The 21,805-nt window shown below is 54.4% G+C and overlaps 1 protein-coding gene across 4 annotated transcripts in view; it reads right to left on the bottom strand.

The window, feature by feature from the left end:
- The window catches only part of RARB (retinoic acid receptor beta), a 172,439-nt gene that overhangs the window by 11,675 nt on the left and 138,959 nt on the right, over window positions 1–21,805 (bottom strand). For all 4 annotated transcript variants that reach the window (XR_006207638.1, XM_042956680.1, XM_007097468.3 and 1 more), the window contains exons 4-5: window positions 16,563–16,723; window positions 4,186–4,362 (exon numbers count right to left, since the gene is read on the bottom strand). Coding sequence is in view for 3 of the 4 variants with exons in the window: in XM_042956680.1 (XP_042812614.1) it covers window positions 4,186–4,362; window positions 16,563–16,723 (338 nt within the window). In the remaining variant the exon portion in view is untranslated. The remainder of the gene's footprint in view (window positions 1–4,185; window positions 4,363–16,562; window positions 16,724–21,805) is intronic.

Here is a 21,805-nt window from a genome sequence, read left to right as displayed (position 1 = left end):
CACCTCAGCCAAAGCTGGCGGTGACTCCTAACAGCGAGGGTGAAAATGTACCGGCCATCTTGTGCTCGCTTCCCCTCAGGCCCGGCCCTGTCGCTCACCTCCCGGCACATTCACCTCCTCACCGCTCCTCAGCTTGCCAGGGCCTCCCCGCCCCACGGCCTTTCAACTACACTCCCCGGGACCCCTCACTTGCACACGTCTCTGACTGGTGTCTTTTACTGTTCCAGCTCTTTCTATCCCTTCGTTGAGGGTCACCTTCTTCCCTAACCACACCATAGAAATCAAGCCCGGTCCACCGCAGACACGTTCCTGGCCTCGATCCTGCTCCTGTTTTTCTCTGTGGCCCCGTAAGACCCTGCCTATTCATTTACTGTCCGTCTACTCCCAACAGAAGGTCAGCTCCATGAGGGGAGGGATTTTTGTCTGTCCTGTTCACTGCTGTGGCATCGAGCCTAGAACACGGCCTGGCACACAGCAGGGCCTCAGTGAGTATCTGTAAAAGGGAGAGGGGGAAGGAGGTCAGCAGGGAGGAGCAGGGGCGAGCAACCTGAAGGCCAGATGGCCTCCAAGGTTGTTTCTTACGATTTTTAGGTTGACAGGGACTTGACCCCAATTACCTGCAGAGAAGAGGCAGTTTAGAGGGAGGAGGAGAAGAAACAGGACAGGAAAGATAAAGGAGAGTGAGCAAGAAGGAAAACGTGAGCAAGAACTCGGGCGAGGGGACTCCTCCGGGGCCTCCCTTTCTTGTCCTGAACACAAACTTAGAATGCCACAACTCTGGGGCGAGAAAAGGAAGGTAAACTTCTATCCACAAGGGTTTCGAAGTTTGGCCCATCTTAGGAGAGACCTTTCGGCTTCTTGACCCCTGTGGGAAATCGGGAGGCTCAGAGCAGGGCTCCAACCCTGAGGGAAGCCTGGCTGTGGTCCCCACAGCAAAGGGTCCCCCCCAGCAGGCAGACGCTGGGACAGAAAATCCCTCTAGAGGGCAGTGTGGCAGGGGGCACAGGCCGGACAGGCTTCGGGCACTCTTTGTCCTTGGACCTCCTTCCTGAGGGGCTCCCACCTCGTGACTGTAAAGCAAACCACGTCCCGCGCGGCCTGTGATTTCCCAGCACAGCGCCGGACCCGGCAGGTGGCCCCGCGCTCAGACACAGAGGCCCGTCTTGGACCAAACACAACACGATGCGCTGGCGGCCGTGACTGCATTGGGACAACCGTGACTTTCCTTTCTAGGGGCTGACAACAGCTTCAGCCTGTCTCTGTCCGTGTGTCCTCCTGGTCTTTCTGTCTCACTCTCTCCAGACATCAATGGCTTAGATAAGAAGATTCTTCTAAATGGCTCAGCTAGTTGAGAAGATTCTCATCCGAAAGATGCTCTTTGAAGTTGTGCATTGTTCAGGCTCTCGTGATTAATTGCCTTTGCTACAAATTCTTGGAAATGAGCTCTTGTCCGGGGCCAAATAAGTACCCCTTCTGCTTCATCTCATATGACTGGAGGTCTCTGCCCCTTCCCCGGGTAGAGTGTTCTCCTCCTGTGGCTGCTCTGTGCCAACCCCAACCCCCCTCAAGCCTGTGGAGCCAGGAAGGAGTGGTTGACAGTTTCCTGACTCGTGGCCACAGGGGCTGAAACCGCCCCCATGTGCTTATGACAGCTTTGTCCCTGATTTCAACGCCACCAACCGAGGATCTAGTACATGTTCCACGTTGATATTCATGTCTGTACTTAAGCCCATGTAAAGAATTACTTTTAGTTATCACCTTATTGATTTGTACTGCTAGGTAAATGGAGGCTGGGAGAGGTTAAATAACTTGACGAAGGTCATCGAAATTAGTTCCTGGGGGAGCCTGGGTGGCTCAGTTGGTTGAACATCCAACTCTTGATTTCGGCTCAGGTCATGATCTCACAGTTCATGGGTTCGAGCCCCACATCAGGCTCCATTGACAGTGTGGAGCCTGCTTGGGATTCTCTCTCTCTCTCTCTCTCTCTCTCTCTCTCGCTCTCTCTCTCTCTCCCTCTCTGCCCCTCCCCCACTCACGCTTGTGCTTGCTCGCTCTGTCTCTCAAAATAAATAAACTTAAAAAAAAGGAACTGGTTCCTGTTCTACCTGTTTCCACCAAGGGGCTAAGGGCCGATTCTTGGATCTACAGGCAAACCAGAGGAGTGCTTAGTTTTCATTGTAAAGGTGGGATGTGGGAAGATGGCCACCGGAGGTTGGCTAGGGATTTTAAGGAGGGATCTAAGCACCGTGAACCATTAGGCATAGGGTGTTGTAGAAACAAATGCTCCACTGGTGGATCTCAAAGTATCCTTCTCATTCCTTCTTTCCCAAAGGGCTAGAGTTGAAGGAACCACAGACCGTCACCACCTGGCAGCCAGACAAGAGGAGGACTGAGAAACAAGCAAAGAACCGAAGTCAGAGCCCAAGCCTCAGGAAGGCTCTGGGCCCTGATGGATGGCCGTGTGATGCAGGGAGTCAGAACTGCACCACATGCCCTGGTGCAGACACCGACCTGCTGCATGCGACCTCACAGGTCCCTCGGCGACTCGAGGCCCCTGGGGCACCTCTCCCCATGCGCTGGTGACTCCAGTCTCCACTAATATCACGGGGATGTCCTGAGGCTTAGGTGACATTCTCCTGAGAGCCACACTTTAAGCACTCGTGAGGAAAGGATAAGAAAGCCCAGGCTTTGTCGTTAACTATTCCAGCAGCTCCTTACTAACCTCGTTATTGATTTGCTCAAGTGGCTTCTACTATTCCCTGGTGGTCTGGCTGGTTCTCTGCCCAGGGCCCGCCTAACACCACTCCCTGTCTATGCTTCTAATCCTCTCATGGCTTTGGAGTCCAAAGATGTGGGTCTTGGGTGTGGTTCCAGCAATCACCTGACCCTGGTGACTCACCTAGTCTCCAGCTCCTTATCTGTAAAATGGGATGAATCGCCATCCCCAGCCAGGCTCACTGAGGTGTGTGAGGCTCCAAGGAGCTGAGGTTTGCAGACTCTGTGGGGTGTGGGTAGGTGACAGGTGAACGCTGCTCTGATGTTTCATTTTTTCCTGAACGTCCCTACGTTCGTCCCAGACCCTCTGACGCTATAAGATGAAAAGATACCACATATACTCTCAGGATCCCTGGAACTTGTAGCTTATCGAGTAACCATTACCACTCCTCCTAAGATCCAACCAGTAAGTGGAAAGACACATAAACATTCGTGCTTCCTGCACGACTGCCGCACACGGAGGTCTTCTCTCCTCCTGAGCAGGATTGTGTGTTTAATTACAGTGAGTAACTATATTTGCTTTGCAGAACTGTTTATACCCAAAGCTATGAAAGATGTAATAAAAAGAAAAATCTATGCTTTTAAAGCACTTCAAAAGCTAATTTTACTTTCTCTATTTTCTGAAGCATCCCCGCAGGCCAGCTTCCCCTCCCACTTCCTCCAGAGGCCCATCAGCCTATACTACCCCCCGCAGGCGGGACAGACCCCCGTCCCCTCCAATGAGAGCTGCTTCCCTGCCCAAGAAAACCAACCCAGCCAGAATGAATCATATCATCCTCGATGCCCCTAACAGGAAGAGAGAGGGTAGGTATCCAGCCAGTAGACCCACAAGGGACAAGGTATGACAGTCGTCATTACCCTCTCTCGGGCCCTAGAAGCTACGGTGTGAGAACGGCAGAGGGAGAGAGGCACCAGGAATCCATTCCCTTTGCACAGATGGGGACACTGAGGCCTATGGAAGGAAGGGATTTTCCCAAGGCCACTGACAAGTGGTTTAAGATCAGAGGGTAGAACTAGGGTGCTATGTGCCACCTCCTGTCGCTCTGGCTTCGAGAAGCGTGACGGCCTTTGCAAGATCTATAGGACTGGCCCACGGAAGGGGCTTTGGGGGAGCAAGCAAGCCTGTGACTGAGCCAGGCTGGGTCCTTCCCCAAGATCGTGCAGTGGGGGCTCCCACACCAGGGTCGAGAAGGTAGGAGGTTCTGCCCAACTCCGGGGAGGGGGGAGGGGGGGAGGGGGGGAGCTTTCAGCAGTGGAACTGAGATTCAGGCAGGAAGGACGGGGCTCAGTGTGCAACGGGAGTGGAAGGAGGAGAGGCTGGAGAACCAAAGCCTCTGCAGGTCTTCAAAGCATCGCTGTCCCCTCCTCCCCCCACCCAACCCCCGCCTAAGAGTTCAGAAGGGCACATACCAGAATGTCCAGGCAGGCGGCCTTCAGCAGGGTGATTTGGTCTGCAATGGTCAAGCCGGTGAAGCCGGGCAGACGTTTAGCAAACTCCACAATCTTAATAATGCACTTGGTGGCCAATTCACTGAATTTGTCCCAGAGGCCCAGGTCCAGTCGGACTCGATGGTCAGCACTGGAGTTCTAAGAGGGAAGGAAAAAACACTGTCAGGGGAGTTTCTGGAAAGCTCAACAGAAGGCAAAGAACGCAGCATATTTCCAATTAATGCACTGATGTTTCAGTCTTGACCAGGGAGCTTCCTGTTGGGGTGGCTGCGTTTGGCGAGGATTCTTTTTCAAATGCTCGATACCGTATCCCTGCCCCAACGGATCATCAAATGACAGATACAGAAAGGAAAAAATAAGTGAAGTGAATTAGGAACGAGCTAAGAAGTGAAGGAATGATGGAGTAAAGATTCACCGTTTCAGAACCCTGATGAATTACGGGCTCGAGGCATTGACCAAAGAGGCAATCCGTCGTGGAATCACACACCCGCCATCTATGAAACAGTCACGCCAGCATCCGAGCGGACCTCTCCACGGAACTGCAGGAAATCCAGGAGGCAGAGGAATGTGCTAAGTTCCGCTATGTGGGATGCGACTGTCACCACCCAGAATGCTAGAGACTCTGTCAAAGCAACGAATTGGTTTCTTCGACAAATACATTGCGAGGGGATAAAAAGAAACGGAAGGAGAAAGCTGCAGACTAGAAGCAACGCGACCGGGGCGCCGGTGGACCGGCAAATGGGCAAATCACGGCACACCCGCTCTGGCCTGCGGGAACAACAAAGGGAGCACCCGCACAGCCCGCAAGCACAGATGAGCCTCGGAAGCATCAGGCCAGGTGAAGAAGGCAGACACAAAAACCTGCAGGCAGAATGAGTCCACTTGCAGGACATTCTGAGAACAGCAGCACCACAGTGGGAGAGACCAGACCACTGGGGTCCAGGGGCTAGGTAGGGACAGAGGCACAGGAGGGGACTAAAAAAAAAAAAAAAAAGAAAAGAAGTTAGGAGGCTTATCAATTGTAACGTATAGACCTTAGCTGAATTCTGATTCAAATAAGCTAAAAACATGGACACCTGTCGCAAGAACGGGAACGTGACATCTCGCTATGAGATGCTACTTTCATGTAACGAAAACATTGCTGCTATGCTTTTGTTGGTGGCAGTTCTCCCCCCCGCCCCCGAGAACATTAACATATTCATAGGCCAAAGAACATATTCGTAACTGACTTCTGGATGACATAGAACGGGGAGACATTGTGATGAGGGCTGGAAGTGGAAGTAAGATAGGCTGGGGAGTGATCACAGCGTTCGTTACTCGATTCTCTCCAACTTCCGCATTGCGTCCGCAGGTTTTCGTAATAAAGAGGTAAGAAAGGGACGGTGTGAATTAAAACAAAATGCTACACTGACAACAGCAGAGCACAGACTCTCTAGCGGACGTCAGTGCTGTGACGGTCACATGCACGCTTCCCCGGGCGCCCCGGGTCCCACCGCCAGGCTGGGCTCTCGGGACACGCTCGGTGCTGGGACACAGCTCCCTGAGGGGAGCCCCAGGAGGGCACAGCTGCTCCTTCTGGGAGGGACCGGCCTCTCACCCCCCCCCAGCAACTTTCATTCTGGACCCTGAGGCCCAGGTTCCTGGGGGAGCCGCAGAAGAAATCAGGGGGAAGCCCTCCTCTCTTCCCCCTACGGGAAGATTAGATTTCAGTCCGATTCCGGGCACCTACTGGCCGGATTCCTCCATCTATTCGAATATTCCTTCCTTCACGCACGCATTCGCCTTCCTCTCTTGCTCCCACCCTCTGTTCCACCAATGCTTCCTGATCCACCTTCAGGCCGCCAGGGGCCGGGGTGTAACTGCTGAGCACACCCGACGCGCTCCCTCCCCTGGTGAGCTGACAGCGGGGCAGGGAAAGCGCCCGGAGCTCTGGGGACGTGCCACGCGGCAGGAGCCATCCAGGCAGGCCCCGGGCTCCGAACCTCGCCCAACCCCACGGTCACCGGCCAAGGAGGGGCTGGCTGTTCTCCGCGTCATCCTGAGACAGGGAAAGCCCTTTCAGAGAGGAGAGCTAACTTGTCCACGAGGGGCCGGAAGTGGCTCCCAGGTCTACCTGATCCCCGACAGGCGAGCCCTCCAGAAGCGACGCCTCAGTCTTCCCGGGGGGAAAGGAGGGACACGGCTGTCCCTCCAAGGCTGCAGGGAGACGCGCAGGCGGTGCCTGGTGTGTCCCGGGGTGTTTGGTCAGCATTGGACCCCTTTCCTCAGCAGTGCCAACTGCCAACGGCACTGCCGGAGGGTTCAGACAACGGCAATGACCGTCTTCTCCTCTGTCCTCTGGAGGAGAGGTAGCATGGCCAGCCAAGTCCCCATACTGGTTCCCACTCCATGGCCCGTTACGAGCCTCAACCTGGCTTTCCTCGTTTAGCCAGTAAGGAGGATGCTCGGAGGACACACAGGAAACAGAACGCCACTAAGGATTTGCCGGAAGTTACTGAAGGTCTCAGCTTCTGCTTAGGACCGCACTAACACACACCCAAGAAAGTGGTTGGTTGGCTTGTTTTCTTCTACTTTTCCTTCTCTGATCTCCAGAGCAGAATCTCCTGCCTGGATCATTGCAACAGCCTCCTCCCTGGCTTCCCTCATTCCACTCTGGCTGCCTTATAGTCTATTCTGATCAAAGGAATGAAAGTGATCCCTTGAAAACAAAAGTTAAAGCAAGTCAATGTACTACTCCGAATCTCCACTGCTTTCTCGTTTCATCCCAAGAGCCAAAGTCATGTCACTGGCCTGCAAGGCCTCCCCAGATCCGGGTCCTGCTCTCCGACCTCCCGTCCTCCCACTATTCTTCAGCTCACTCCACCCAGCCTCACGGGTCTCTTGCTTGCCCTGAACAGGTGGGCATATGCCTGCCTCTGGGTCTTTGCACTGGGTGTTCCATCCCCCCGGACTGCTGTTCCCTCAGCTACCCACATGATGCACTCCCTCCTTCCTCCAAGTATTTGATCAAGTATGTCACTCTCTCTTGAGCCCCACTCCGGCCTCCTCCACTGAAAACTACGGGACCCCCCACCTGGCACTCCGTGCCCCCCACCCTGCTCGAAGTTTACTGTGCTTGTCTCCCGACACACTGGCCTTCACTTACGTACGCGGGGTCTCCCTGTCCCATTTCACGCTGCTTTGTCCTCAGTGTCTACGGCACTGCCCGGTACACGGCAGACAGAGGCTCAGTAAGTACGCGTTAAATGAACCAGCGAGGAACGAAGTTCCCCCAAATCCTTGCTAGTTTCAGGTCTCGGGAAGACCAGAATTCTGAGGATGGGGCTCTCCGGGCGGGGGTCTAGGCCTGGTCACGAGGCCGTTGCTGCCTCCGGACGCAGAACTGAACCACCCCGATGGACAGGGAGGTCCCCTGGGCCTGGCGTTCAGGCCTCGGACAGATGTCAACGGTTCAGAGAAGGGTGCCGTGCACCCCAGTCTTGGGTTCCTCACCTCTGTGAAAATCAGCCCAGAGCGTCAACAAAGCGAGCTTTCATTTTTAACGCTGGGGGTGGCGGGGGGCCACAGAAGGCCTCCAAAAGGTGGCCGCCAACGTTACCTTCCGCAACACCCCCCGGCAGAAAGTGGGCGCGCATCCTCCAGACTGATTTCATTCCTTCCTCAAGGACCTTGGTGGAGCACAGTACACTCAGGGGAACACGAGAGCAAGACGTGTGGCCATTCGGGCTGTAATTAAATTTAATAGGCAGTTTATCCCGTTTGTAGGAAGATGACACGGAAGAGAGGGACAGAGAGGCGAGCTTGCGGCGGGCGATCATTTGACAACAGAGTATCCATCTGGAAAAAAAGCCATTGCCCCGACCCAGCGAGTGTGAACGCAGCCTTCATCGGCATCATATGAGCTTACTTCCCCACACTCTGGGCTGCGGGAGAGAAGCCTGTCGTACCTTCTATTAAAAATAATGCACCGCCGTCTTAATGGCATGTAAATCTAACTCACTATTATGCAAACTGAAGGGAAGAGGCAGTTAATAAAACACAAAATAACCTGGTGTTTTATTATACCGGTTGCTCGATTCATAGGCATGAGGTTTAAAATGGCTTATATATTATCTGCCAGCTGCAGCAAACGGAGAGCCCTGCTTGTTTGAGTCGGGAAGGAAGGCAGTTACGGGGAGCACGGGGGGGGGGGGGAAGTGTGGCTTTTCCGCGGCACTTCCGAAACGGGGGGGGGGGGGGCGGGCAGGGGGGGAGAAGGAGAGTGAGAAGCTGGGGTGGTGGGGGAGGACCTTGCTAACAGCTAAGGAGAAGCTCGGCCAAGACCAAGGGGGGAAGGCAGGCCTTCCTCCAACTCTCGCCCCCCGACCCCCATGTCCCCCCTCTCCCTCCCCCACTCCTCCTCAGTGGGGGGAAGCCCGTCTCCAGGTGGGAGCCCCAGCCTGCCTTCCCAGAATGCTGTGCGGCGGGGACCCTACGGAGGGGCCACCCTAGGGCCATCTTTAGCAGCAGCAAAGCCCGACCCCGCCATGAAATCCAATTATACGGCCACTTTTGTCACGCAGAGGGATCCCTGTCCCGATTGCCGCTGCTTGCAGGACGAGACCCATGAACGGGGACGGAATCACCAGTGACTTAAAGTCCTGTTTGTGGCAGCTCTCGGATACTGAGGCGGCTCAGACGGGCTGCGTGTTGCTCCTTTTTTAGCCAAGGAGGAGATGCAAACTCTTCCAGATAATAAACAGGTAAGTCTCCCAGGGAACGCTGGGCACGTCTGCTAGGGTGCCCCCCCCCCCGCCCCTTTCCCTAGGCCTGAATCTGCCCGTCGACCACGGGACAGGCTGAGGCCCAAGCTGTATTTGCAGGACGCTCCTGTCTTCCACACTCCAGGGCACATGGCCCAATGTCCCACCCAACAGCCCCCAGAGGCAGGCGCGGTTCCCAGCGCTTCACAACCAGCTCCCTCTCCTCCTCCCCGCGCCCTCATCCGGTGGGAGCTGTTCTCGCCCCATGTGGCCGGGGTGGAGCCCGAGGCCCAGAGAAGTCAAGTCACTTGTGCAAGGCGCCCAGCCGTCAGGCGGAGGGCACAGGGGCCTCACGAGGCAGTGTTGGCACTCCCTGCCGTCACGCCACATCGCCCACCCCCTCGCTCCGGGGCCACCTCGTGTTCTGCTCCTGGCCTGACCTTGCTGTCTTCTAGAGACTGCTACTGCACTTGCCATCTCCCTCCTGGCTGGAGGTGCCGGATGCTCCCAGCGGGTGGCTGAAAGATCCGTGGCATCATTATGAGGACAGCATTCTGTGCCAGGCCAGCATCTCTCTGTGGTCAGCAAACACGCATCTAGGCGCTAGGACGACACGGCCTTAGGAATGTACCAGCTGGGGGGTGTCCCTCAGTGGGAGGAGGGAGGCACAGAGGCCCTCAGCACACATTTGGCATTCTCCTTAGACCCGGACGCTTCCAACAGGTGGGGAGAGGCAGCTTGGCAGCCATCCAGCAACCAGGGGAGGGAGCAGCCCCTGGGTACCAGGGCTCTGAGTAACGGGCCGCGGGCAGTAACAAGGGTCTCGAACCCAGGGCCTCCCCAAGAGTTTCTTGGAAGTCTGCCTCGAAGCAAGCATGATATCCCTGAAGGTAATGTTTTAGGGGTGTTCCTGCACCCTCCCTGCCTAAGATTCTGGGACCAACACATGAGGTGCCCCGGGACGGCTGCAGCCCCTTCACGGCTGGTGATCTTAGAGATTCGGGGGGGACTGTGGTGGAGTGTCGGGGTATAGCCTTTGGAATATACCAGAGTATGAATCAGTGTTCCAGAGGACGTCCAGGAGTTGCTCGATTTTGGGGTGGTCTCAGCTACTCTGAAAGGCCACTCATGGCTTCCGGAACTCCGGGCACATATCTGAGAATGAACCAAAGCTCTGCCCTGCTCACCTGCCAAAGCGTTCCGGCCAGGCACGGAACAGCCAGGGCTCACCCTCTTAGCTTGCTTCTCCTGTCCAGAAACCCCACTGGGCTCTCTGTTGCCAATGCTCACACACCTTATTCCAGCTCACGAAGGGCCCCGCCAGCTAGCCCTGACCGATCTCCTTCGGCTCTGCATCCAGTCCTCTCTTTGCCAAACGCCTGGCCCTGCTCATGCTGTTCCCTTGACCGGAAATGTCTTTTCCTTTCCCCACCGCGCGGTAAGATCCAGGGAAATGTAGCACGGGGCCTAGAGGGCATTTTTCATTAAAAGCCAAAGACTTGTGATGTGTACTGCCAGGGGTTTCTAAAAGCTCACAAAACATGTGCCAACATTTGATTTTCAGCCAGACTTCACAGAAGAGCAGGACGCACGGAAGGGTGACTGTCTGTGCGCTCCAATTCCGCACTCAGCAGGTGTTTTGGGTTGAACTGTGTCCCCCTCCCCGCAAAGATATGTCGAGGTCCTAACACCAGTAACTTCAGAATGTGACCTTATTTGGAAATGGGGTCTCCACGCAGGTTGTCAACTTACAAAATGAGGTCACTGGGTCAGACTCAATCTAGTCTGACCAGTGAGGATGGGAAATGCGGACAGAGACAGATGTGCACGGAGGGAGGACGGTATGAAAACGCAGAGGCAGGGGACGACCGCGTGAAGACAGAGGATTGGAGTAATGCTTCTACAAGCCGAGGAGTGCCAAGGATTGCCCTCAACAGCAGAAGCTGTAAGAGGCAAGGAAGGATTCTTCCCTAGAGCCGCCAGAGAGAGCATGGCCCTTCTGACATCTTAATATTGGACTTCCAGCTTCCAGAGCTGTGAGACAATGAATTTCTGTTGGCTTAAGCCACCCAGTTGGTGGTACTTTGTTATGGAGGCCCTAGGAGACGAATACAGTAGGGATACAGTCAATGTGTGTCAGCAAATATAAGCACAGTGTACGTGATACAGGGCAGGTATGTTTACTGGCAGAAAACAGGCTCACAAAAGATAAGAGCTCGTTCAAGGTCAGACAACTGGGAGGTGGCAGAGCGGAGATTAGAACTCGGGCCTCGAGATGCCCCCATCTCCCCCCCTGCCCCCACCATGCGTCTCTCCTGGTGGAGGGGAGGCTGATCTCCTGAGGGTCAGGTCCTGCTACTTGGGCTGATCCCAGGGTCAGTTTTCTAGAATGAAGGCCAAGTCTGCAAATGGCCGGAACCGCTTACAATACCCTTCCTTTTCTAAAGCACTCGTTTCCTGGGGAGTCTTTTGGAGCTTTGTTTAATGTTTCGGTTAGTGGCCACTTTTCTGAGTCGATTAAGGGCTCCTTAGATCTCCACAGCTCAACCTCACGAGCCCCGCGGAGGGCAGCTTATTTCCACACGGCGTTCATCACCGGATCCAGAGGAGACATGCCCATTTCGCACCTCTCTCCGCCAGAACCTGCACTGGGTGCTCTGGAGCAGCTGTTTCACTAGCCTTCCCAGCAATCCCGTGAGGCGGGCACCGTGCAAATCCAGTTCTGCAGAGGAGGGGGCCGAGGCTCCTCTGGTGGATCAGGCACAGGCAAGACCGTAGGTCTAGGAAGCCCGAAAACCCAAATGACACAGTTCCTGGATTTGGACCTATGGAAACAGAGGGAATATCCTCAGAGCTGGGACGCTTCCTCTGGTTTGCTTCTTCATTCTGTTTTGGAGACTCCTCTATAAATAGCCCCTGCCCGGTTTTCCACCTTTCCCTTGGGATCCCCCTCCCACTCCTCCTGGTTTTTGGAGGGGTGGTCACTGGTTAGGAATCTTCCCAAGGAGACTAGTTCTGAAGCTTGGAGGTCAGAGCCCTGCCCGGGCCGGGTGTGGAGGGCGGGGGTGGGGGGACATATGTTCCTGCCTCCCCACCCATTTCTGCTGCCTCCTCGGGCCTGACCATTTGTCCCAAATCTACCCTAATTCGAGAAGAAAAAGGAACTACTCTTTCAAAGGTCTGTCGGTGGGTGGCCAGCTGCCTTTTTAATTCCTCTCTGCCCACTTATTCCAAAGGCATCTGACAGGGATGCCAGGCTAGTGAAGATGGCAGGAAGTTTCCTCGCAGTGGAAGCAACTGCCTGTCTAAAAAAAGCTCTTTATAAAAAAAAAAAAAAAAAAAAAAAAAAAAAGCTCAACTCGGAACTAAGAGCTTGCCGAGAATGTGTTATGGCTGCTGTTATTTATTTATATCCCCACCTACTTCCAGAAAGGATCTGAAGCTGCTTACAATAAAAACTGAGCTAGATCTGTGTACAGAGAGTAGAAATAAAGAGAAAAGCCAGATGAGAGGCTGTATCCAAGCAGACTTGATTCTACAAATGGGCAGCGTGCTTCTGGAAGGAGGTCGGCTGCCCTACGTGTGGTTAAGTTCCCTCGGAGAGGGAAAACAGGTGTATTTCCACTTTCCCTGTTGGATCCAAAAGAGGTGTAGAAAGTCCCCACAAAGTGCTTAGGATGATGGGAATGGACAGTGTCTCACCAAAGACAGACGGATGGGGAGGGGTCCCGGAGGCCGTCAGGGAAGCTCCCTGCCTTGGGCCTTTCAAAAGCGGACCCCGAGACTAGGATCTGAACGCAAGCAGCTTACTGGGAAAAGGTCTCAGGAAGCACTGGAGGAGGGGGGAGGGGAAAGAGGTCCAGGAAGACCATCCCTGTGGGCACGTGGGCTCCTCTTGCTGGGAACCCCTGGGGAATGGTTTAGAGAATACCTAAGGGGTCTCCTCCCCAGGGGCAAGGAAGCTACGGCTTCACCCACCAGCTTCTACTTGTTCTTGGGTGGGGTGTTAGTGCCCCACGTGAGCCAAGCAGCTCCGGCAGCCAGAGCAAGCCTTCAGGGAGGGTCACGCTTGCAGTGTGAGCCCTGGGACAGGGCTGGGGCCCTGCCAGCCCCTGCTGCGCTCTCTGGGAAGGCCGGGCAGGCAGCCTCACTAGCCTGGACACAGGGAGAACCAGACCTGTGGTATAAAGAGAATCCAAAAGGAGAGGCTACCGGGTTTGGAGGGAGGCCCGGGGGAAGGGAAGGTTGTAGAGGCCGAGGCCGACCAGAATCCTGGGCTGGCTTTTGGGGTGGGAAGGAGCTATGCCGACTATCAGAGGGAGGTCTGTCCCGAAGGAGCATTTTGGTCCCAGGCCCTTTAGGAAGCCAGGCCACGCCAGGGCATGTGTTCTAGGCAGAGGCAATGCTACACCTTGTGTTTGCCCAGCCTCCCTCCAGAGTAGAGTGGACGCCATTTCATCGGGTTACCAGGTGAGTCAGGGCCTGGGGGACGGCCTAGACCACACTAAGGGATCCCGCCTGGGCCAGAAGGGAGAGACCCCTAATATCGTAGCAAATGATCCCGGATATTGTCAGAAAATGTCTCTCACCTCATGACCTGGCTCCAAAGTCTCCACTTCCAGAAAGCCCTCCCTACTTTGACTGTTCTCTTTTACTCTGTCTTTTCCGGAGTTCGCGGTGTATTTACTCCTTGAGAACAGGTGCCTCCTCTTACCTAGATGCCCAGTGGTTCCTCCTGCCATTCTACCTTGCCATCCGCCCTCTTCATATATCCTGTGTACGGCATGGTTAAAAGGGCTGTCCCTGGACTCAGGCTGTTCACAGTCAAGTCCCACTTATTGGTTATGAGACCCGGGGAAAGTAAATTAGCTTTCTCATCTCAGTCTACTCATCTGTAATATGGAAGCAACCATACCACTTCACAATGTCCCCATAAGGGGTCAAAGATTTAATATTTATTTAGCACGGTCCCTGGTACATAGTAAATGCTCAATAAATATTAGCCGTAGTATTAATGGCGATAACAATAAAGCCTCCTGGATGACAAACTGTCTATTCTTTTCCATTATTTACCAACTAAAATACGAATTTCTGAGCGTTCAAGGCTCTGCAAGGCTATTTCTTTCTCACTTCCCAGTCACTCCCAATTTAGTCTTGCCCTTCCCCTCACCTCCTTCTGTCCTTTCCCCGGGCCCATCCTCAGTTGATTTCCTGGCTGCTGAGGTCAGGATGCGTGCACCTTGATACTAAGCCCCAGGCAGTGCCTGGAAGTATTTCTAAAAGGAACAGGTGATACTCTCCTTGGCACCGGTAATGAATCACCTTGCTTCTCCGTAGTGCCAGAAGCACCTGGCATGGGACCAGGTGCCCGGAGCATCAGTTCACACACAGTGAGTGGATAGGTGGTGGCTGTGGCTTCTGCCACATCACTGCTTTTTTACGGGTCCCACTGCTGAAGCTTTTCAGGAAGTATTGAATTTTTCTAACCATTTTATATCATCCCCCATTCCACAGATGGGAAAAATGAGGCCCAGAGAAGTTAATAACTTGCACATAGTCGCATGGCCGATCGGTGGCTGAGCAGGAGTGAAGCCACGTTCATCTGGTTCGAGCATCCTTGCTCTTGATGAGTCACCCTGTGCCACCTCTTGGTCCACGGGCCTACTTTACCTCTCGGTTTAAAAGAAAAGCTCCTTTATGGCATCCAGCCTTGTCCTGCTCTGGGTCTGCTCTGGGCTAGGATGCCGTTCCCCAAGCTCGGTGGGGGCCTGTCCGCTGAATCAGGCCCTTCCCTGGGCCCGGGAGGGCAGGTCAACAGCTTTACGCATCGGTGGGTGAAGCACCCCAAACGTCTCTCCTCCTTGACACCAAGGGCCTGGGTGGGCCCCCGAGTCCTCCTGGGTCTTGCTACTCAGAGTCTGGCTCACGGCCTCTGCCAGGCAGAGTGTGGTCTGCAGCCGTGCCCTGAAACGCCCCCGCGGCCCCCATCGCGACGCTGAACCTGTTGGACCGGAACCTGCCCGTCAGCAAGACAGCCAGGTGCCTCAGAAGTGAGCACGCTGAGGTCTGGGGAGCACCCCTCTGGGTCCGTCCGGCGCCCCCTGAGCCAGAGACTTCGGTGTGGCCCGGCCTAACTGCGGCCACCTGCCGGGCAGCCGCCTGCGCACCCACACCCGAGAAGCCGCCCGATGCGTTCTCGGACTGATCTCACGGCAAACCCTCTGCGCCTGCTTCTGGTTACCATTCCCGTTTCACAGAAAAAGTGGTGACGGCACCCTCAAAGGCACGCCCGCAAGCTCCCCAAAGCGGCTTCGCAGCCCCTGCGCTCACTGTTCCTGGTCTTTCTGCATCACCGTTTCCTCTTTACGTTCGGGACCTTTCACGCTCTTCTCTTCCCGGCGTGCCAGTCACCCAACCAGCAAAGGCTATAACTGGGTTTAAAAAAATTATTTTGCATGTTTCTTTATTTTTCAGGTGGGCGGAGGGGCAGAGAGAGAGGAAAAGAGAGAATCCCAAGCAGACTCCACACTGTCAGCACCGAGCCCGATGTGGGGCTCGAACTCACAACCGTGAGATCATGACCTGAACCGGAATCCAAAGTCGGCCTCTTCTCCGACTGGGCCACCCAGGCGCCGCAGATAACTGGATTTCTAAAAATATACATTTACCAGCATCTTAGGCAAGCAACGTAAGCTACTTAAGGAGGCCAGAACAGCATTCTAGTTACATTCATTCATTCATTCATTCACTCATTCACTCATTCATTCAACAAATAACTTATTGAGTGCCTATTACGTGCCATGCACTGGGAATTGATCTCAGTGAACATAATACATGCAAAAACCAGCTTAACAAAATGGAAGTAGCTCATGGGTCTTCAGTGACATATCCCAGACCCGTCAATATACGTCACCCACCCTTGATCCCACATCCTCCCCCTCCTGCCTTGTCTTCATGTCTACGCGCAGTGACAGCCATTTCCGGCACAGCTCTGGGAGCACGGCGTGCGCTCCCGCCTCCCCGGGGAGGAGTCACGCCTGTGCTTTTCCCCAGCCCTGGCTTAGGGGGCTGACACCCTCTCTCAAGCCAGACCGCGGCCCAGGGGAGGGCCCCATAACGTTGGCTGGACTTCACAGCTGGAGGTAGGTTTTTAAAAGACGGCCCCGTGCCCCCTCTACGTGCCCCCCGGGCTCTGTACAGGCGTCTGTCATGACGGCTGCAACACCTCACCGGTTTCCCTTGTCTCCTTCACCAGGCTGTGTGTCCCCTCGAGGAGCGACCTTATCTTGGTCACTCATGTCGCCAGTGTCTTGCACACGGCCTGCACACAGTAAGTGCTCAGTCTGTGTTTCCTGGGTGCACGCATGCTCGTGTGACTGGATGGGAGGAAACACCCAGCCTTCTCAGTGACTGTGCCGAGGCCACCACACGAAGGGAGGCGGCCACTGCGTAGCCCCACTCCGCCCACCTACATGGTCTGGGCTGAATCTGGGTGGACGGGCCCTCCATGCAAGGGGAGAGGGAAGGTGGGAGCCAACACGCAGGCAAGGGCCCGCACCTACCCTCCCAGCAGCCTCGGGCGGAAGCGTCTCTTACCGTGGTGTATTTACCCAGCTGGCAGAGTGACGGGAAGGTTTCCTGGTGGGCTTTTCGGATCTTCTCTGTGAGATCGTCCAGCTCAGCCGTCATCTCATAGCTTTCCGTGCATTCCTGCTTCGAAGGCTCCTTCTTTTTCTTGTTCCTATCATTCCTGACAGCTGGAAATGAGACAGAAGGCAAACCAGGGGTCATTAACGGCCGGGCCTGTGCTGCAAGCTTCCATCTCCCGACGCTGCCTGGACTCACTTGACACTTGGAACAGGAACAGTGGGAAAAGGTGCCATGAACACATCTCCCAAGAAGAGAGGCTTGGCGGCCAGAAGGGCCAGGCAGAGGGGAAGGTTTGTCTGCGTGTGCACCTGCCAAGTAATTCTTAAAGAGTTACTTTACAGATCGCCCAAAAGGCTGAGAGCCTCAGTTTGTTTGGACAGAACTTTCTATGCGGACTAGTCCTCAAAAGATGGATTTTTCCAAATGCCTCCCCATTCCCTCCCACCCAGTTCCAGAGGCTCCGAGGGAACCACTCAGGCCCGGGAGACACGTTGCTGAACAAAAAGCCTTGTTGCATCATGATTCGTGATTCCTAGCTAAGCCTTCTGGTTTGTTTTTGTTGTTGTTATTGTCTTTTAGTTTCCTGAATGAACGGACCCTTTTGAAGAGATTCATCTCAAAGGTGATGGGATGGTGATTTTTGTCCCTTCGTGCTTTTCTGCTTCCTAGACTTTTGGTATTCATCACATAATCTTTTATTATTATTTGCAAATACTGTATTAATGTATTACATATTGTATACATCGTATATAATATTTAAATACAATGTTTATAATCACTTATTGTTAAAAAAAGTTATTTTAAAACAATAATCTATGCGTTGTGGGCCCCTGGCCTGAAAAACGATTGGTCCACTCATTTGCTTATTCGTCTATAGCCGCTCCACTCGACATCTCGTCTGGCCCACTGACCCCTCGGCAGGTGCGGTCTTTGCCTCAGCACTTTCGCAGCTGAGCGTGACGCCAGGATGAGTCGAGTCCCAGGACCCGGGGCTGTGGAAACCCACGCTTCCCCTCGCAGCACAGAGCTCTCAGATGACTTCAAACCCGAGTGTAACGCAAAGCTCTGGCCTCGGGCTAGGATCTCCCGGGGAAGGGAACCGCAACCCAGGAGGCCAACAGGTGAAACCAGACCGCGCAAGCCCCTCCGGGGCGTCTCCATTCCCCGGGGACCTGGGGGTGGCCAGGCTGGACACCACCTGGCCGTGTATGCCACCGCCATGACCTGCGAATCTGTGCTGCAAAATGACCCAGGTCATAATCCGATCTGCCCTAAGAGGATTTGGCTTGTGTTGCCTCCCTGAGAGCACCCGGGGTGATCTGAGAACTGGCGGCTCCCTGGGTCTACACGGTGAGGATCCCGAGGCCCCATATGGGGCAGACTGAAATGAAGGCCTGGGGAGCTGGGGAGCACAGCAAGGCGGAAGGAAACAGATGGGGATGGGGAGGGAGTGCGTGAACGGTACCGAAGGATCCCAGTGTCTGTATAAGTCACTTACTCCTGACCTGGAGGGAGGGCAGCCGGGGCGAATATTCACATTTCTCGAGCATCTTAAGCATTGTACTGGGAACCGTGTCCGCAGCATCTCACTTAATCCCCTGATCAGGGAGGTGATTTTAAACTCATCTTACAGATGAAGAAACTGAGTGTCAGAGAGACTGAAGAATGTTTACACAGTTGACAAGTTCTTTCTTCACTTGGACTCACTCACTCTTAAGGGAGCGGACACGTTTGAGAAGAAAACAATACCTCTCCAGAGGATTTTCCTCCCCCAGGACTCTGAAATGACACTGTTCTTTGGCTCAGAACATTTCCAGATTAAGGTGAGTGGTAACGACAGTGTGAAGTAACTCAGCCTCAAATGTATTACTTTTCAGTGTAGACTGGCCAAGTGCCCAGACCATTCCTAGCAGGTGTGGGACGCCGGGGGAGGACAGCATATGGTTTAAAGCAGTTAGAAAGCAAAGGATACGGTCAGCAAAGGAGGGACCGTGAGGAAGGGGGTAGCGCACGGCAGCCGAGACGCCCCCACGACTCTCCTCAAGGACGGAGTCTGGGTCTGTGAGGGGAGGCTGGGGCCTGACGCCTTGTGTGTGAGCACCACGGGCTCTCCGTGCAGGTGAGCGGGCTTTCCTGACCCCTGCCCGTGACCCTCGTCATTTGCTAACACAAGAGCCCTACGTGAGCAGTGAGGGTCCTTCCAAAACAGAGCTCTAAGGGAAGCAGTCTGGCAGTCCCTCGAGAAGCTAAAGAGTTGCCACACGACCCAGCGATCCCCATTCCTGGGTCCACCCAAGGGAACAGAAAATAAGCGTTCATGCAAAACCTGTACACCAATGTTCACAGCAGCCCTTCCCATAAACAGCCCCGCGGTGGAAACAACCCCCATGTCCATCACCTGACGAATGGATAAACGGCCGTGGCGCATCCACACGGTGGAATATCTTTGGCCACGAAGGAGTGAAGTACAGACCCACGTTACAACGTGGATGAGCCCTGACAACATTATGCTCCACGAAAGAAGCCAGTCACGAAAGGCCGCGTGTTGTGTGGTTCTATTTATACGAGACGGACAGAGAAAGCAAACTGGTAGGCAGGAGGCAGATCGGTGGTTGCCGAGGGCTGGGGCTCATGGAAGATCAGCACTGACTGCTAACGGGATTTTCTTTTTAGGGATATGTGAATGTTCTGGAATTAGGTAGTGGGAATGGCTGTCCAACCTTGTGAGTATACTACAAACCACTGAACCGCATACTTCAAAATGATGAATGCTACGCTCTGTGAATTATACCTTAAAATAAGGAAAAAACACCCCAGCCCCCTGAGGGAGGCCACAAGTCACTGAACACTACAAACTGCTGTGACTGGAATCAGAAGCCAAGATGGCGACCTCTGACCACCTAACACAGCAGTGACGGTAATGCCACTTTTTGATTGCTTAGCAAGGGCGAGCCACCGCCTTAAGCAATTCAAGAATTCTAGTTCACTGAATTCCACAGTGAACCGGGTGAGGTAGGCATTACAATTCCATCTCTACACTCTCAGAAGCTTGAGGCCCAAGATCACCCTCTTTGAAAGCAGTCGAGCCAAGATTTCAGTGGAATAGACACAAAAGCAGACAGAGGAACCACACACACATAATTACCCATGATCGCATCCCCAGGCGAGTCTGTAGGACCTTGAGAAGGATCTGCGCTTCTCCGCATTCTGCTTCACCGTCCCCCATCCACCCACAGCCCCCGGACCATCACCTGGAAAACGCATGCGAGGAAAGACAGCCCTGGAGGTTACCTGGGAGGTGGGGGGGGGGCACTCCGTGAGCTGCCCCCACGGATCATCTGTACCAAGCCCGAAAGTGAGAGGTGAGGTCAGGTGGGAAGGGGACCCTGGTGAGCTGTAGCAGGGCACCAGGGGCACTCAGACTCACACAGCACCCGCCATTTGCAAAAATAACAAGCTGTAAAGCCAGAGCTCCATCTTCTGCGCTTTGAGGCCCAAACTCAGAGCACTCTCACCAGCTGACTGACTGCCAGGGGACCAGTGTGTAACACCACAGGCTCCCTTCCAGTCAGCTCCCTGCCCTCCCAAGGCGGAGTGGCCTTCCTACGGTCTCCATGACCGAAGGGCTACTGGGACTCTCGGGTACTCCTCTCCAACAGCAAGACGCAATGACCCCCTGGTAATGACGCCCCAATCTCCATGACCAAAGGGCTACTGGGACTCTCGGGTACTCCTCTCCAACAGCAAGACGCAATGACCTGCTGGTAATGATGCTCCAATCACGGAAAGGTTCATAAGTTGATGGAGGTGTCTCGTAAACACATGGCTTCAACAACTGCTTTGCTCAATGGTTTTAAACTGCTGTGGACTGCAGATGTGGGATCTGGGCCACGCATGGGGATGGCTGCCAAGAGCCACCAGAATCAAGGAGGCGATGCAGTACACGGGACGCCACGAGGGCTTGGGGACGGTGGCTTCGTCCAGTTTCGGGGGACTCGTGGTCAGCAGCATCCGGGGCAGTATGGGGCAGGGGGTGATACAGGCGCTGCAGGGGGCCAGAGACCTGGTACAGACACCGGCTTCACCATCATCCCGGGGGATTCAGCCCCTCTCAGAGCTTCCCCGAAGGCAGCGGCACCCTCCCAGAGGTGCACGGACGTCCGCTAGGTGGGACGGCCAGTCTACCATCAAGGCTCATACGGCCTGGCCATACAGGAAGAAGAACTCAAGGCCCTTCCACGTGGAAATGGTGGGCCCGAACACTGAGGGTCTGTGGGCTTTCTCACGAGGTCCGCGGCTGCAAGTGGCAGTGACGCTTCTCCAGAAGCCACATGGTAGCGGCCCCAAATGAACAGATGGGCTCATTTCTTCGTTTTCTGGCCATTCATTCATTCAAATGTTGTCTGAGCATCTAGTAGGTACCATCTGCTGCAGGGAGGAAATGACAGTGGAGCCACACAGATGGTTCCTGCTACCACGGAGCTCACTTACGGTGAGAGCCAGACATTCATCATCCGACAGCAACAGCAACAATAATAACGAGAACAGGGCATCGCTGTTGGGATACCTACCGCGACTCATCCTGGAGAATTCGTACAGTGTTGAAAGTGTTAATTACAGCTACCCTAGCAGCTATGGGGCACTCCCCAAAGCCTTCTACTCATCATTAGGCCATACGACAACCCGATCCCTACAATTATCATGCCTATTTTGCAGATGAGACAACTGAGGCACAGAAAGCTAAGCAGCCTGCCCAAGGCCATGCATTTTAGAAATGATGTAGTGGGGATCTGAACTCAGACAACCTGGCATCAGAGTCCTCATTCTTTTTTTTTTTAATGTTTATTTATTTTTGACAGAGAGAGAGAGACAGAGCATGAGCGGGAGAGGGGCAGAGAGAGAGAGAGGAAGACACAGAATCCGAAGCAGGCTCCAGGCTCCGAGCTGTCAGCATAGAGCCCAACGCGGGGCTTGAACTCACAGACCGCGAGATCACGACCTGAGCTGAAGTCAGACGCTCCACTGACTGAGCCCCCCAGGCGCCCCCAGAGTCCTCATTCTTAACCACTGTGTTTGGTCATGTCATACACATTCCCAGTTCTGCCACATGGTGCCATGAAGGATGGTGCATGTGTATCACTGGTGTGTGTGTGTGTGTGTGTGTGTGTGTGTGTGTGTGTGTGTGTGTA

The sequence above is a fragment of the Panthera tigris genome, chromosome C2 (genome assembly GCF_018350195.1).
Source record: "Panthera tigris isolate Pti1 chromosome C2, P.tigris_Pti1_mat1.1, whole genome shotgun sequence".
NCBI lineage: Eukaryota > Metazoa > Chordata > Mammalia > Carnivora > Felidae > Panthera > Panthera tigris.
The sequence above is the reverse complement of the archived record's forward strand: the minus strand, read 5'-3'. Positions and strand labels throughout refer to the sequence as shown.